The sequence below is a fragment of the Arachis ipaensis genome, chromosome B7, assembly GCF_059453495.1.
Source record: "Arachis ipaensis isolate K30076 ecotype BB chromosome B7, ASM5945349v1, whole genome shotgun sequence".
Classification (NCBI taxonomy): domain Eukaryota; kingdom Viridiplantae; phylum Streptophyta; class Magnoliopsida; order Fabales; family Fabaceae; genus Arachis; species Arachis ipaensis.
In genome coordinates, this window is record NC_142442.1 from 43,229,272 (window position 1) to 43,245,762 (window position 16,491).

Consider the following 16,491-nt stretch of genomic DNA (forward strand, 5'->3'; position numbering starts at 1 on the left):
GTAAATTTATCAACTGTTAAAATGCAACCACCAAGCGGTGACACACAAAGTGGTCAAAATGTTGACCCTTTTGTTGATGATGAAGGTAATTTCTCATTATATCAAGAATTTAAGTTTGTAATTTTCAAGAGATGTGAATTATTAGTAATACATCAACATATATGTTTGCATTTTTTATGATTTCTATTTATTGTAGTTTTGAATGGTTATGATGATTCAATGTTGGATGTGGATATTGAAGATAATTTTATACCATCCTCAGAAACCTTAGACGGTATGCAAAAATTTTATCTGTATGTTTATTTGCATCTTTTTGTACATCATGGACTAAATTGCATCGGTATGACAACTGAGTATATAAAGAGAGTTCATTTGTCAGATGTCTGGGATATAGGAAATCCTATTTATCAATGTCAACACTGTAAAGTATGGATGTGGTCTGGAGAAAGGCTTGCTAAATCCAAACAGTCGCCCTAACCAAAGTTTTTATTATGTTGTATGGAAGGAAAGATCGAGCTTCCTCTACTTTCTGTGCCTCCTGATGAGCTCATTCAGCTTCATAAAAGAGGAGATCAAAGAAGTATTCATTTTCTAAAAAATATAAGGACATTTAATTCAATATTTTGTTTTACATCAATGGCCGAAAAAATTGACCGTGAGGTGAACAATGGGATTGCTCCTCCAATTTTTAAGCTTGGGGGTCAAAACTACCATAGCATTGGTAGCTTACTTCCTCCTGATAGTTTGTGACCAACATTTTTCCAGCTATATATCTATGACACAGAAAATGAGATTGATAATCGAATAGGCACACTTCAATAATTTTCATTCAACCAGTCAAACTTTTTAGTTATTTCTTATCTGTGAGAGAAAATAACATAAATTTTATTGTTTTTTTTTGCAGTTCCAATAAAGCTATAAATGAGCGGGATAGGGAAATTGTGGCAATATTAAGAAACATGCTAGACAAATATAATAGTTTGGCAAAGAATTTCGCTATGCAAGAGATAGGTACCAACAGGAAAATTGCACAAACATAAAGCTTAAGTTGATTAGTAAAAGGACTACAGATGGCAGGACATACAACTTACCATCTGCATCTGAGGTGGCTGCATTGATTGTTGGCGATGTCGAACAACTTAGTAAAGATAGAGATATTATTATAGAGAGTCAATCTAGAAAGATCCAGCGGATTGATTTTTTCATCCATCTTATTTAGCCTTGCAATATCCATTGTTGTTTCCCTATGGGGACGATGTATTTCGTTTGGGTATTGCAACATCAGATTCTATCTCCGCTAGGCCTACAAAGAAAAACAAAACAATCACTTTGTGACAATTCTTTCCTTTTCGACTACAGAAAAGAACGAGTGAATCTCCGTTAATTCTGAGATCAAAGAGATTATTTCAACAGTTTCTGGTAGATGCCTACACAATGGTGAAATCAGAGAGGTTAAAATTCTTTAGGTGTAAACAACCACAGTTGAGGATTGATAAATACAAATGTCTGCATGAAAGTCTTATAAACGGGGATGTAGATGCTGCAAGGCTTGGCAAAAGAATCATTCTTCCCAGTACTTTTACCGGTGGACCTAGGTATATGATGAATAATTGTAAAGATGCATTTGCAATTTGCAGATATGCAGGATATCCTAGCTATTTTATTACCATTGGATTGAAGGCAAAAGACCGTTCTGATATATTGTGTCGAGTTTTCAAGATCAAGCTTGATGGTTTGATTGATGACCTAAAAGAGGGAAAAATCTTTGGCAAAATTTTGGTATGTAAGTCTGTGTTTATTCAACGGTTTATTAAAATCTTATGTTGTAATGCTTTGATCATTTGTCTTTTTCAATTTTCAGACATTTGCACTGTAGAGTTTCAAAAGAGAGGGCTTCTGCATGCACATATCCTTTTATTCATGAGTAACGAGTTCAAGCCACAAACACCAGATGACATAGACAAACATATAACAGCTGAGATTTCTGATGAAAATGAAAGGCCAAATCTACATGGAGCTGTTCAAAATTACATGGTACATGGTCCATGTGGTCCGTACAACAAGAATTCACCTTGCATGAAGAATGGATCCTGTTCAAAGTTCTATCCTAAAGAGTTTAGATAGCGAACACTCATTGATGAGGCCGAATTTTCCAAATATAGGCGTACTGATAACGGTCGAACAATGAAGAAAGGAGAATGTGTACTAGACAATAAGTTTATTGTTCCATATAATCCAGAATTGTTGCTCAAGTTTGGGTGCCACATAAATGTAGAATACACATGCCAAACAAGTTCTATTAAGTATCTGTTTAAGTATGTACATAAGGGTAATGACCGCGTAACAGCTACTCTATATAATGCTGGTGATCCGTCAGAAGCCACACAAGTTGTTGACGAAATTAGGAATTACTGCTATTGTAGGTACATTTCGACATGTGAGGCAGTCTGGCGTCTATTTGGATACGAAATCCAAGAGAAAGAACCATTTGTGATTAGACTTCCATTCCATTTGGAGGATGAGCAACCTGTGGTTTATGGTGAAACTTCTAATGTGAATGATATCGTTGAAAGAGCAATATCTCATAAGTCCATGTTTTTGGGATGGATGGCGGCGAACATGTCATATCCCTATGCTCGAAGTCTGACTTATGCTGAATTTCCAACCAAGTTTGTTTGGAAGGACGATTCTTTAAAGTGGTTTCCTCGAAAGAAATGTTTCGAAATTGGAAGATTGACTCATGTACCTGCAGGTAATGATGAGTTTATATTCATTTTTGATCTTATTTATTTAATGATTTAATTTAAAATCTTAACAGCCTGTACCCCACGTCCATTTTATTCGATTTATCTACACTAGAAAATAAATGTTCAAATAACTTTCAACAGTTATAATCTGTAGATTACACAATTTTTTATTTTTCTATATTTTTTCGAAAATTATTCTTATGCGGATGTGTAGCGACATAATAATTAAAATAGTGTAGCTTAATCCATTTAACAACTTAAAAGTCGGATTTTAACCAAGTTTTTTTCTAGCAAATACCGAAGAATATTAACAACAACTTCTCTTGAATACTCAAAGAGGATGTATGAGTTTTCGAGATATAAGAATAGTAGGAGGAATAATTTATGCTACGTATAGAGATGCATGCTTCGCCCTTGGACTCTTACAAGATGACAAAGAATTCATTGATGCAATTAAGGAAGCAAGCTCATGGTCCTCAGGATTATATGTTAGGAGGTTATTTGTCATTCTATTAACGTCCAACAATATCTCAAGACCAGAACATGTCTGGGATAGATGTTGGCATGAACTCTCAGATGATATTTTGTATCGACAGAGAGCCGTGATGAACATGAGGGGTGAGTTTTTTATTAATTACAATGATAAAAGTTCTTCCTTATTGATTATTTTTAGTTTGATTGAATTTTTACAGTATCGTATAATATGCAGAGTTAACAATGTCAGATGATGAGATTAAGCAGTTGTGCTTAATGGATATAGACAAGATCTTATATTCCTATGGTAAAATCTTGAAAGGCTATCCTCCTATGCCTTTAGCAACTGAAGTTGATAGTTCTTTGTTAACCGAAAGGGTTATTAGGGAAGAGCTAAACTTTAACAGGGATGATTTAAAGAAAAATGCCTCAGACATGTTAGCCATCGCAACACCTGAGCAGAGATATGCATTCGATAAAATTGTTACAGCTGTGTATTGTAATACCCGGTCTAATCGAAATTTAGTAAATAATAAGTTAAATAGGAGCGAATATGGTTGGAAGATTTGGCAATCGGAATTTGATAATTTAAATATGATATTTGGATTCAGTGAATTTTTCCGAGTCGGAAAATATAGTTTTCTGCGTAAAAGTGCGCAGTGAAATTTTGACCGGCAGTACCGGCTGAGATCTGTCTGGTACTACAACTGAGGAAATTGATTATGGGTAAATAAGATTAAGAAATGAGGAATTATAATTAGGGAAGGTAGAAATATTTAAAGTGCGATTTAGAGCGCTAATCTTAAAGGTTTTGGCCCAAAATTGGGTCAATGGGCAAAAATAAGTGAATCGGGCCTAAGTGGGCCCAAGACCCAACATATATAAACATTAGTTGTGAGCATTTCAGCTCATTTTACCCTAAAAAGAAGGGTTGGGGCGCTGATTTGAGAAGAGAGAAGAGAAGAGAGAAAACCTAACTCTCTTTGATCTTCAAACCACCATAACTTGAGCTACGGAGCTCCGATTGACGAGCCGTTTGCGGCCACGCGTTGCTCTTCTCATCCTCTACAATTCTATCTAAGTTTGGTGGTGAGTATTTCATTCATATCTGCCCAGTTTTCGAAATTCCCTACTGTTACACGTTTTTGGGTAGTTAGTGTTGAAATCTTGTGATTTTGGGTGTTTAGGAATACTCCAACATGGATTCTAAGTGGGTTCTATCCCTACTTCATATGGGCTGAGGTAAGAAGTGCTCAAACCCTTGTGATTTGTCATTTTTATGAGCCCTAGGTTGATGTATGTATGTGACATTGGTTATGTTAGTGTATTTGGTGATGTTGGTGCACAATTGGGAGATTAGTATTGCTTGAGGAGCTTTGGTAAGGCTTGGAGCTAAGGTTGGTGAAGAATTCCAAAGAAGAGGCTCAATTGGTTTGGCTACAAGAGGTACGGTTTAAGTTTCATTTAAATACCGTGTGTTGTGATGAGAATTCCTAGGCTAGATGCCCCCTAGGATTAAGTTTGGATTGTGTAAATGGTTGGTGCTAATATGCATAGTTGATATGTAATGTGAATTAATGATTGGGTTGAGAATTGTGTGACCTTGTATGCTTGGTGTATTGAGAATTTGATGTACTGGGTAATGAGTATTGATTTGTGGTTTATGCATTTAAATTGTGAAAATTGGGCCGGAGGCCGTGAATTTTGGGCCGGAGGCCGGAAAGAGGTAAGAAAGGTAAGTCGATGTGTGCATTGTATGATGGCACAAGTGATTGGATGAATTTCAGATAATGAATATATGAATAATTAGGTTGGTTATTGAATAATAAGGTTTGAGAAGTTGAAGTGTGGAATTTGGTAATTTTGGGTGAAATTATGTAGACGAGGTATGTTTGGTTCGGTTGAGATATATTATGTGATCATATATGTGATTATGATTATTGATGCCTTGATGGTATGATGATGCATTAGAGATATGTATGTTGTGATATATGCTTGGGGAATGATTAAGGTTGATTTGTGGGTGAAATCACGTGATAGTGAGTATGATATTGATTACGTATAATGATGGTTGATTGGAAATGGTATTATTGAAAATTGGGATGAGGAAGGATGTATGACATGATATTGTGTTTGTCCTTTAGCCATTTGATTGAGAAGTGTTAAAATGGTTAGATGTGGTTTTGGGAATTTTTGGTAAAGTGTCAATGTGTGAGTTGAGGATGGCTTGATGTGGATTTTGGTACATTTTGATTGATTTCAAAAAGGGTTGAAATTGGCATGTTTTGGTTGATTTTGAAAAGAGTTGAAAATGGCTTGTTTTGAAAATGGCACCTAGTGGTTTTGTATGAAAACATGGTTTTTGGGCATACTTTGACGGGACATAACTTGGACTACGGATCTCTGTTTTGTGCCAAATCTGTTTAGAAATGAAATTGGATCCGGGATGTCCATGCCGTTTGAAGAACGGGTGAAAAATGATTTAAAATGAGAAAGTTATGTCCGTCGGAAGATTGGGGGTTGAATTTGTAAATTCTACAGCTTTTAACTTAGAAAATTTTTAGCTGAATGACCCTCCACGCGTAGGCGCACTTGGCGCGTACGCGTCGTTCTTCAAGAAGGCACTATCCACGCGTGCGTGTGGTGTGCACGGGTGCGTCGATGCGCTGCACCAAATGCCCAGCTATTTTCCCGAGAGTTATGCTAGAGTTGTGCCAGTTTTGTGCCTGTGGCGCAAGAGCACCCACGCGTACGCGTGGCTGACGCTTGCGCGTCGTTTGGCTATTTTTCAACCCGCACGTCCACGCGTATAACGCTTGCGCGTTGATGAGTTTTGTGGCCATCCACGCGTGCGCGTACGCGTGGCCCTATTTTCATGCCAAAGTTGATTTTTGAGTTTTAAAAGCCAAATCTCATACTTCTAAGCCTCCGATCTCACCTCTTATGTATTAAATCATTCTGATATGCCTAGCAATGAGCTAGGGGATGTGGTAACTTGCGAGTGAAGCAAGGGGAAAAGTTATGATCAATGATGATCAAAGATGATTATATGAGATATGGAGGATGACGGTGGAAGTACCGTGTATGCCATGAGCCGGAGGGCTATATTTATTGATAAATGGCCCGTTCTTGATTGGACCATGATCCGGATGGCTGAGTTATTGCCGGGTTACGGCAAAGCCATTATTGTTTATGGCTGAGTATAAATGCATATATGATTAATGAATAAATATGTTAAATGGATAATAATGAAAAAATATTGAAATGTGATGTGCGACCCCGGGTAGTAGGCAGTGGCGTTGTCCACTTGCTCCGGGTATGAGACGGGAAAGGAGGATTATAATAAACGAGTTTAATCATGGGGTTTTGAACAAATGTGTATTTGTGATACCTGGGTAGTAGCAAGGGTCGTGGTTCGTCCCGCTTGCTCCGGGTCATTGTCTGAGGATTGATAATAATGAAGGGTGATTATGAATAAATGTTTATTTGTGATACTTGGGTAGTAGCAAGGGTTGTGGTTCGTCCCACTTGCTCCAAGTTAATGTTTGAGATTTGGTAACAATGAATGTTGATAATATGAATTGAGATTGAATGAATATATGTTTGAGATGCCTGGGCAGTAGCAAGGGTTGTGGTTCGTCCCACTTGCTTCGGGCCAATGCTTGAGATACCTGGGTAGTAGCAAGGGTTGTGGTTCGTCCCACTTGCTCCAGGTCAGAGATTGCGACGCCTGGGTAGTAGCGGCAGTAGTGGTGAATCCACTCGCTCCAGGTTGAGCTTTTAGACACCCGCCTGGGTAGTAGCCGCAGTAGTGATTATTTCACTGGCTCTGGGTTGAGCGGGCAGTAGCAAGGGGGTTGTAGCTCAAACCTACTTGCTCCGCAAGGGGTGTTTCTGTCCAATGGTTAGCTACCAGGGCATGTCGGGTTGGCTATATAACCGACAGATGATATCATCAGCCATAGGGCAGGCATTCATCATTTGCATATGTTTGAATTGTTTGGATTTGCCATTTGTCTTGGATTTCTACATCATATATGCCATGTTACCTGACTATATGCTACTTGTTCTACTTGTATCATGGTTGTGTATTACCTGCCTGTATTGCTTGTGTTTGTACAACTGAGAGGCCCCTCATGCTGGTGTCGGTGGGTGTGAGGGCTGTTCTTGATGGGATGAATTGATAATGCGATTGCATGATGATGTATTGATATAGAACTGCTGAGGCAGAACAACTGGTGATGGTTTTGCTTATGATTCTGAGTCTGATTCGTGGAAGAGTCAGCGAGTTGGGAAACATGTGAAACATGAATTGAATTTAGCACTCCCTTATGACAGTTGCCTATTCATGGATTAGCGAGAACCTAGGATGAATAATTGGTGAAGAAGTTTAGGATGCTTAGTGAGTTTTTGTTGCAGTACATTGAATTTATTTGGCACTTTTACCGTACTGGGAACCCATGGGCCCGGGGTTCTCATTCCGTATATATCTCTTATTTTTCAGATACAGGTCCAGATGCTCAGAAGTGAGTTGTGGGTCGTCTGAGAGACGGCGAAGATCTTTATTTCCTCTACTTTGTGTTTTGATTAGAATCTCTCCACCTTTGTTTTGGAAAGTTTATATTATGTATTGAACTCTTTGAATTTGCCTATAGAGGCTCTCATGTTTCCTTCGGGAGAGATTAGGATATACTGTTGTCAACTAATTTCATAATGTACTCTAGCCGACCTAAACTTCGCGGGTCGCGACTAGTAGCTATTTACTTATGTTATATATATCTATCTGTTATCTATCTCTTAATCTCCTCTACGCCTTGTCCGTATATCGTTTTCGGCTTCACGGTTTATCTTTTGTTGTCGAAACGTGAGAGATACGTCTTCGCGATTTTATTTCTACTCTTTTCAGGCTTCTCGATTAATACTCTTTTCGAAATTACCTATATTTATTTATTAAAAATCCACCTGAGAGTCGTACCACCGTAATATCATTGACTTATGACTCGAGCATAAGGATTTGAATATTAGGGTGTTACATGTATTGTGATGAAGGGGGCTTTTTCTTTATGTATGGTCATGGGGGTACTGAAAAAACATTTCTCTGGAACCTTATGTCTGCTGAGATTTGCTCAAGGGGTGATATAGTGTTAAACGTTGCTTCGAGTGGTATTGCATCTTTACTTCTTCCTAATGGAAGAACGGCACACTCAAGGTTCAAAATACCGCTGAATATAACTGAGGATTCTGTATGTAACATCAAACTTGGTTCCCCTCAAGCAATGTTGCTGTTGAAAGCCAGACTTATAATTTGGGATGAGGCTCCAATGGTTAGTAGGTACTGCTATAAAGTACTTGATAAAGGCTTGGGTGATATCATGAGGTGTTCCCCAATATATAGCAAAGATTTGCCCTTTGGAGGAAAAATGGTTGTATTAGGTGGAGAATTTAGACAAATTCTTCCTGTCATTCCACGAGAATCGAGACAAGATATTGTTCATTCAACTGTGAATTCGTCCTACCTTTGGAAGTTTTGTCAGGTGCTCAAACTAACAAAAAACATGAGACTCTCTGTAGGGATGACTGCTTCAGATCAAGATGAGACAGAGCAATTTGGTGAGTGGTTATTGAAAGTTGGTGATGGTCTAATAGGTGACAATATGGATGGTGAATCTGAGATATGTCTTCCAAGAGATATTGTTATTCCTTCTTTGGACCAGGCATTTGATGAGTTAGTTCATTTTTTCTTATCCAAATATTTTGGAAAACATGTCCTCAAAGGATTTTTTCAAAGCAAGAACTATACTGGCTCCCACACTAGACATCGTTGAAGAGGTCAACAACCATCTGATGGCTATCATTCCTGGAGAAAAAAAAATTATATCTTAGCTTGGATTCCATTTGTATGGATGAGGGGACTATGGAGAGTCAACTAGATCTCTATGGTTCTGAATTACTGAATAGCATAAATGGTTCTGGTTTGCCTCCACATAAATTAATACTCAAGGTTGGTGTTCCAGTGATGTTACTGAGGAATATTGACCAATCCAATGGTCTTTGTAATGGTACAAGGCTACAAGTTAGGAATCTTAGAAATCATGTCATAGAATGTGAAGTCTTAACGGGTAACAATGTTGGTCATATTGCTTTGATTCCAAGAATGAATATGGTACCAACAAATGAAACCGTCCCAGTTAGATTCCAACGAAGACAGTTTCCCATAATAGTATCATTTGCCATGACAATTAATAAGTCTTAGGGACAAACTTTATCTCATGTTGGATTGTACTTGTCCAGACCAGTTTTTACATATGACCAACTATATGTGGCACTTTCAAGAGTTAAGAGTAAGAAAGGTTTAAAAGTTTTACTTATGAATCATGTAGGAATGTCTGCAAATTCAACCATTAATATTGTTTATAGAAAAGTTTTTAAAAAAATAATATTCTAATATAAATATTTTAATTTTATTTTAAATTCTGTATCAGTGTATAATTATTTTACTTTAAAAAATATAAAATAATTATTACTCACTTTTTTTAAGTTAAACTTTGATTTTGATAATAATTTTATAAATTTTGTAAAATAATAATTATTTTGTATTTTTGTTTTAGATATCGAAACATATAATTTTTTTTTTTACTTTAATAAATTTTTCGTGTTAAGCATGGTTCAAACACTAGTTTTACTTTAAAAAACTCACACACATAATTAATATCTGATAAATCTAGTTCAATGAACTGGTTCTCGGTTAAATTAAAGTATCGTACTACATTCCGAATAATGTATACATATAGACCCATATAATTTGAAAATTTTTTTAAATAAAATATGGAGCAAATTGTTAGAAAAATAATTTCTCTTCTACCTTTATCAATAAATTTTAAAAGGTTTTTGTATCAGATTTTTTATTAAAATAAAATAAAAAAATTATTATTTTTCTAAACACGATTTTTGAACTTTATTTTTTAAATACGATTTTTTTTTTTAGCATTTGGTCAAGTTTGTCGCACCCCCGACAAACTCTATAAAAATGAGCAAGTTCGTCGCACCCGACGAACTCTATAAAAATTATAGAGTTCCCCTTACTCCCGGCGAACTCCACTCAAATATATCAAAACCCACATTTTTAATCCATGTCATTGTTTCCAAAATAATATATAGATCTCCAAATAGTATATAGGAGTACACAAAATAGTATATATGACTTATTACTGTGTATTCTTATGTATTCTTATGTACTTTGGAGACGATGATAATAGTTACCATTGTTAACTTTTCAAACTCAATCTCATATATTTGAGTGGAGTTCGCCGGGAGTAAAGCGAGCTCTATAATTTTTACAGAGTTTGCCCGGGATACAACAAACTTGTTAATTTTTATAGAGTTCGTCAGGGGTGCGACGAACTTGTCTAAATGCACAAAAAAAATCGTAATTAGGGAATTAAAGTTTAAAACTTGTGTTTGAAAAAATAATAATTTTTTTTTATTTTATTGCAGTGAAAAAACCTTTTTGTATCTTACAATTGAACAAAATCTATCAATACCCTTACAAAAAATAAAGACATAAAGGAAAAAATTCAAATTTTTAATATAAAAAATGCCGTACTTTAAAATGGAAAAGAAGACTACCTAGCTCAAATTGAAGCTGGCTTGGATTTTTTAAATATCTTTTAGTATCCAGATAAAAAGCTCGTCTAATATTCTTGGAACAACCCAATTACACTTTCCTCAATCTCATCTAAGTCATCCAGGTTATACTTAACAATCACATGGTTCTCTTCCCAATACAAAGGGAAAAAGGGCTCATCCGTTTCACCTAAAAAGAAAGGTTGGATATCCTCTATAGCGTGAACCTTGAAAAAGTAAATATTAAAATCATGAAAGGACTCATCAAAGATAGCAAAAACTTTTCTACCCTCAATAGTTCGGAAAGAGACTCGACCTTGCGTTTTGGAGCTAGGGCTGCACACGAATTGGATCGGATCGGATATAGCCTAAAATTCTATCTGATTCGCACTGCACTCATCGGATCGGATTGGATACGATATCCGTTTTTTTTCAGGTTGGATCCGATCCAATCCGATCCGCATACTTGTGGATCGGATATCGGGTATATCCGCATAATTCAAAAAAACAATTTTAAGATTTTGTTTGGCTGTTTTTACAAAAAAAAATTCAGAAAATTCACATTTCACTTGTTTAAACCTATTTACTTCTAAAATATTATTAATAAAAGTTCTCTTGAATAACAAAAACAAAATAATAACACAAGATTTAAGTTTAATTATTCTAAGTTGAAGTACAACATAAAAAATTAAAAACAAGATATCATAAAATTCATAAAATAACACACTAAAATTCATATCACATTAGGGTTTACTTTCTTAAACTATGCTATTTATATGAGATGTGCGGATATGCGGATTTGCGGATCGGATCCGCGGATATCACTGCCAAATCCGCAATCCGATCCTGTTATAGTGCGGATCGGATCTGATCCGATCCAATGACTCTGCGGATCGGATAATATCCGCAAAATTCGGATCGGATACGGATAATTACCGCGGATATGCGGATATTATTCGATCCATGTGCAGCCCTATTTGGAGCTAAAGGGTTGATCAAGACAAAAAAGATAAAAGAAGACCTTAAGAGAAGGTCGGACATCAAGTTTCCGATAAAGAAGTTGGTATATTTTTAAAATTAGAGAAGGGAAGGGTAACTCCTATTAAGTACATAAAATGACATTCCAACCTATTAAGTCAGGGAAAATAAACCTTCTCCTTAAGCTCGACAACTAAGATCTTATACCTACGCTCATCCTCTTGATTCTCACACAACCTATGGTGCCTACGAAAGGTTTCGACATACTCTCTATCAATAATGGGGATAGCGGTAAGAACAGATATATCTACCCAAGTCAGGTCAAATAAAACTTTAAAGGATATGTTGTGAACAACTGACTAAGACATGCAAGCTATACCTACAATACAAAAAATAAGAAAATTGTCACCACAAGAAATCGGGTAACATTTACAGAAAGTCGAGTCATCATTAACAACACCAATAAAGAATTACAATTCTTAAAAATTCTTATACAACACAAATTATCATCATTATTCGATACAAAAATGAAACCATCTTTAAACATATAAAGTGGCACCATTTGGAGACAACACAAGCATAAAAATTTCACATTTAGACTCATCAGCAACAGTAACAAATAAAGCTCAAGACCAACACAAAATTTACAAGGCTAAACCCCATTTTCAAAAGCATTTCCAACACCAATAAAAATGACGACACCATCTAGAAATCCAAGAACGCAAGAACCAGAGCAACAAGAAGTGGTAAAAACCAACCTAAAAAGAAAAATACGAAACGAAAAAATGCACACTTCAAACAGCAAAAGCACGTACGATCCAAAAATTCCTAGTAAAATGAATAAACAGAAGAAGTTTTGAAGAAAGAAAAGAGCTATGAAGAATTTTTGGAGAGAAAATGAAAATGAAGCAATTCAGAAAAACGAAAAAGAAGAAAATTGAATATTTATAAGAAACTGGGCAAAAATATCATTTCGCACCCCACATTAATAGCATGCACAGTTACCAAGGATACTGAAGAAAGAATGTACGTGGCGTTACGAAAAGACATAATGTTTCGAAGTTTAAAACCACGTCGAGTACCCGATCTATCCCATATAGGTGATTTACTCGACGTGACGTGTCAACATCCAAAGTCACAAAATGCTCGAACCCGACCTCATAAATTTTGGGCTCAAGTACGATCAATGTTCATACTCTGACCCAAAATAAAGCCGGCCCAAAAAGAACAAAAGCCTACCCCATAAAGGTGACCTCCACTACTCCTACTTGACCTCATAGAGGTCGGGGTGCAACGAAGGTTGTTCAGCCTTACTTATTTGAATAAGTAACTACCTCATAAGATATCTCCCACTTATCTAGAAGGGAGATCACAACAGCCTCCCTAGAAAAAGGGAATAGTTATCCGCCAATAAAGGTGGAACTACTCTAAAAAGTGGTTATCTATTCTACTATAAATAAACTGATACCCTTAGGTATATTGAGGTTCCAATCTACTAAAATCTTCCTAAAGTCCTTGCTAACTTAAGCATCGGAATCTCTTGCAGGTACCACCACTCACCTTCTCACGAAGAACTCGGACGGCGGCACTTCGGCACCGATACGAGTAAGACGCTATCGAAGGAGTCTGGACCTCACGTTTAGACCCAAATCACTGTTGCAGGTAACCCTCGAAACAACAATCATAAAAATATAAAATTATGTTTGGTAGGTAAGACATAAACACAAACATTATGTCTAAAAATATTGAATTAATATATTTTATCTCTTTTCTGAATAAAAAAGACATAGAAACACTAACAAATAACATAATTTAGTTTTTTATGTTTTATTATTTCTATTAATTTTATAATTATATGTTTTATTATTATATTTTTTATAAGATTTTTGTATAAAAAATAAATTAAATTTTTATCATTTATTTTTTATATTTAATTTATCACTAAATAAAATATAAAAATATCAATTTTTTCTAAGAACAGAATAAGATAAGATATTGAGAATAAGATACAAAGGATAAAAACACGAAAATTAATATTCTTATATTTTATTTAGTGATAAAATAAAATAAATTATGAAAATCTAATTTATTTTTTTATTAAAAAAATTTGAGAAAAATATAATAATAAAAAATATAATTATAAAAAATTAACAGGAATAATGAAAGAAAAAATAATAAATCAGTTATATTTTTTGTTATTGTCTCTGTGTCGTTCTTGTTAGCATAGACATAAAATACACTAATTCAGTGTCTCTGGACATAATGTCATTGTTTATGTCTCATCTGCTAAATACGACTTTATATCTCTGTGTTCTATGCCTGTAAATAAACGCAGTCATAGAGATATAAAATTATGTTTGGTAGATAAGACATAGACATAAATATTATGTCTAAAAATACTGAATTGATATATTTTATATTTTTTTGACATAAAAGACATAGAAATATTAACAAAGAACATTATTTATGTTTTTATTATTTCTATTAATTTTATAATTATATATTTTATTATTATATTCTTTTTAATATTTTTGTATAAAAAATAATAAATTAAATTTTTATAATTTATTTTTTTATATTTAATTTATTATTAAATAAAATATAAAATATCTATTTTTATATTTTAATTATTATTTCATTTTTAATATTCTATTTTATCTAATTCTCCTAATCAAATGCAGTCTAAGGAATAGTTAAAAAGGATTGAATTACATGATCAAAGTTAGTAAAAATTAGGGTTAGTAAAAATTTTGTTCGTCTCTAATATTTTTTTTTATACAAAATTGTCCCTAAGATTTAACTTAATTTTAAAATCTTTCTTTTATCAAAATTTTAATTTTTATTACTAAACTATTCCTAACTAAAAAAATTATAAAATAAAAAAAAAACAAAAGCAAAAAGAAAGAACAGATGAAAAGGGGAAGGGGAAGGGGAAGGGAATCACGCGAAATGGGAGGGGGAAAGAAGGAGGGGGAAGGAAAGGTGGGGGAGAAGGGAGTCACGCAAGGGGGAAGGGAATTCGCTGTGTCGTCATTCTGCTCATCCTCCTCTCGCGAGTTGCCGCTGCTCGTCGCCGCTCACAGCTGCTCCTCGCCGCTCGTCGTTGATCGTCATCGTTTGTCGTTCCTTCCTGTCCTCGTCGCTGAATATCACCGCTGCTCCTCTTCCTCGGTAGCTTGCCGCTACTCCTCGCATGTCGTCGTTGGGTTTCAATTCTAGTTCAGATTATGTTGATTATTCTGTTTCTATTTTTAATTATTCTGCTTCTATTTAAATTTTGATTTTATTAATTATATTGTTGTTATTGACTCTGATTCTATCCTGGATATTGATTTTATTGTTTTTCTGTTTCTATTTTACTTCTGATTCTATTTCATTCTTCTGTTTTTCTGTTATAAATATTTATATCCGTTAGTTAAAATTTTGTTGCTGTCGTTAAAATTATGTTGCTGTTAAAATTATGTTACTATTGTTAAAATTGTAGTTAAAATTTTGTTGAAATTCAAGTTAAAGAGAAAAAAAAAGAGATATTATTATCATGGACATGAAAAACTGAATATTAAATATTGTTATGATAAAGACAAAAATTAGGTATTTTAATAAAAAAAATATTTTAATTTAAATATTAATTTTAAAATTAAATTAAATCTTAAAAATAATTTTGTTTACAGAACAAATTAAAAATAAAAACATTTTTAATTTATATCTTAAAAATTAACATCATACTTAATCCTAAAAATTATTTATTGGTTGGATACTGGGAAGACTCCTTCCGGTGTAATTGGATAGTTAGACCATCTCCAGTAGGGAACTCATCCCAGTTCCTGTTTATAGCCCACCTGTCATAAAAAGTAACTCCACATCAGCTTTTGCGTTATAAACAATAAATAGGAACTCAAAGTATCTCTCTCTTCTCCATTAGGAGGAACTAACTTTAGTTCTTGTTGTGGTCCCACTTAATTAATTAATTAAAATATTTAAAATACTTAAAATTAATATAATTAATTTTTTTTAATAATATTATTTAAATTTATAAATTTAAAAATAATTCATTATTAAAAGATATTAATATTAAATAAATTCATATATAATAATAATACACAATATATAATTCGAGATTATACTAATTTATAGTTTTGTGTTTACAACGGCTAATTTTAATAATATCATTAGCATTTTAAATTTTAAAAATAAAAATAACCAACTCAACTAAAAATTATTTTATAAGATATAAAAATTAAATTTATTTTTTAATGTAAGTAAATTTAATTAATTATAATTTAATATAATAATATAAATAATATTCAATATTAATTATAATATAAATAATTAATATAAATTATTAATTAAATAAAAACTTAATTATTTAATTTAATAAAAATATAATTATTTAATATAATTTTTATTATAATTATTACTAATTTAATTATTATTTAATTATTTAATTATTTCAGATTTTATATTATTATTTTTTTATAATAATTTGCCAAATGACAAGTTATTATTGGTTAATTTGAGTCCCTGTTTAGAGGAACTCCCTTACTTTGATCCTTGTGCAGGAACTCACTCCTTTTCTCCTCCAATGGTTAGAATTCCTATATGTTAGAAAAAAGTCAAAGAGGAACTCACCATTGAAGATGCTCTTATAGGCGTAAAAGAGTAGTAAGGT

At 33.8% G+C, this 16,491-nt stretch overlaps 2 protein-coding genes across 2 annotated transcripts; both read left to right on the forward strand.

The window, feature by feature from the left end:
- The first annotated feature begins 1,434 nt into the window (after positions 1 to 1,434).
- LOC107607043 (uncharacterized) lies at positions 1,435 to 9,046 on the forward strand. Its single transcript, XM_016309032.1, has 7 exons — positions 1,435 to 1,595; positions 1,638 to 1,783; positions 1,862 to 2,050; positions 2,240 to 2,423; positions 2,574 to 2,752; positions 3,457 to 3,720; positions 8,247 to 9,046. Exons 1-7 carry the CDS (start codon positions 1,435 to 1,437, stop codon positions 9,044 to 9,046), a joined length of 1,923 nt encoding a protein of 640 aa, XP_016164518.1.
- An 89-nt stretch (positions 9,047 to 9,135) lies between these two features.
- LOC107607042 (uncharacterized) lies at positions 9,136 to 9,474 on the forward strand. Its single transcript, XM_016309031.1, has one exon. It carries the CDS (start codon positions 9,136 to 9,138, stop codon positions 9,472 to 9,474), a length of 339 nt encoding a protein of 112 aa, XP_016164517.1.
- Positions 9,475 to 16,491: the final 7,017 nt, after the last annotated feature.

Bases quoted from the DNA above. Each gene is read 5' to 3' on its own strand.
- LOC107607042 (XM_016309031.1), top strand. From the start codon at position 9,136: ATGGAGAGTCAACTAGATCTCTATGGTTCTGAATTACTGAATAGCATA.
- LOC107607043 (XM_016309032.1), top strand. From the start codon at position 1,435: ATGGTGAAATCAGAGAGGTTAAAATTCTTTAGGTGTAAACAACCACAG. The intron at 2,051-2,239 runs GTCCGTACAACA...CATATAATCCAG, and splicing joins CATGGTACATGGTCCATGTG to AATTGTTGCTCAAGTTTGGG. The intron at 2,424-2,573 runs GTACATTTCGAC...TATCGTTGAAAG, and splicing joins AGGAATTACTGCTATTGTAG to AGCAATATCTCATAAGTCCA.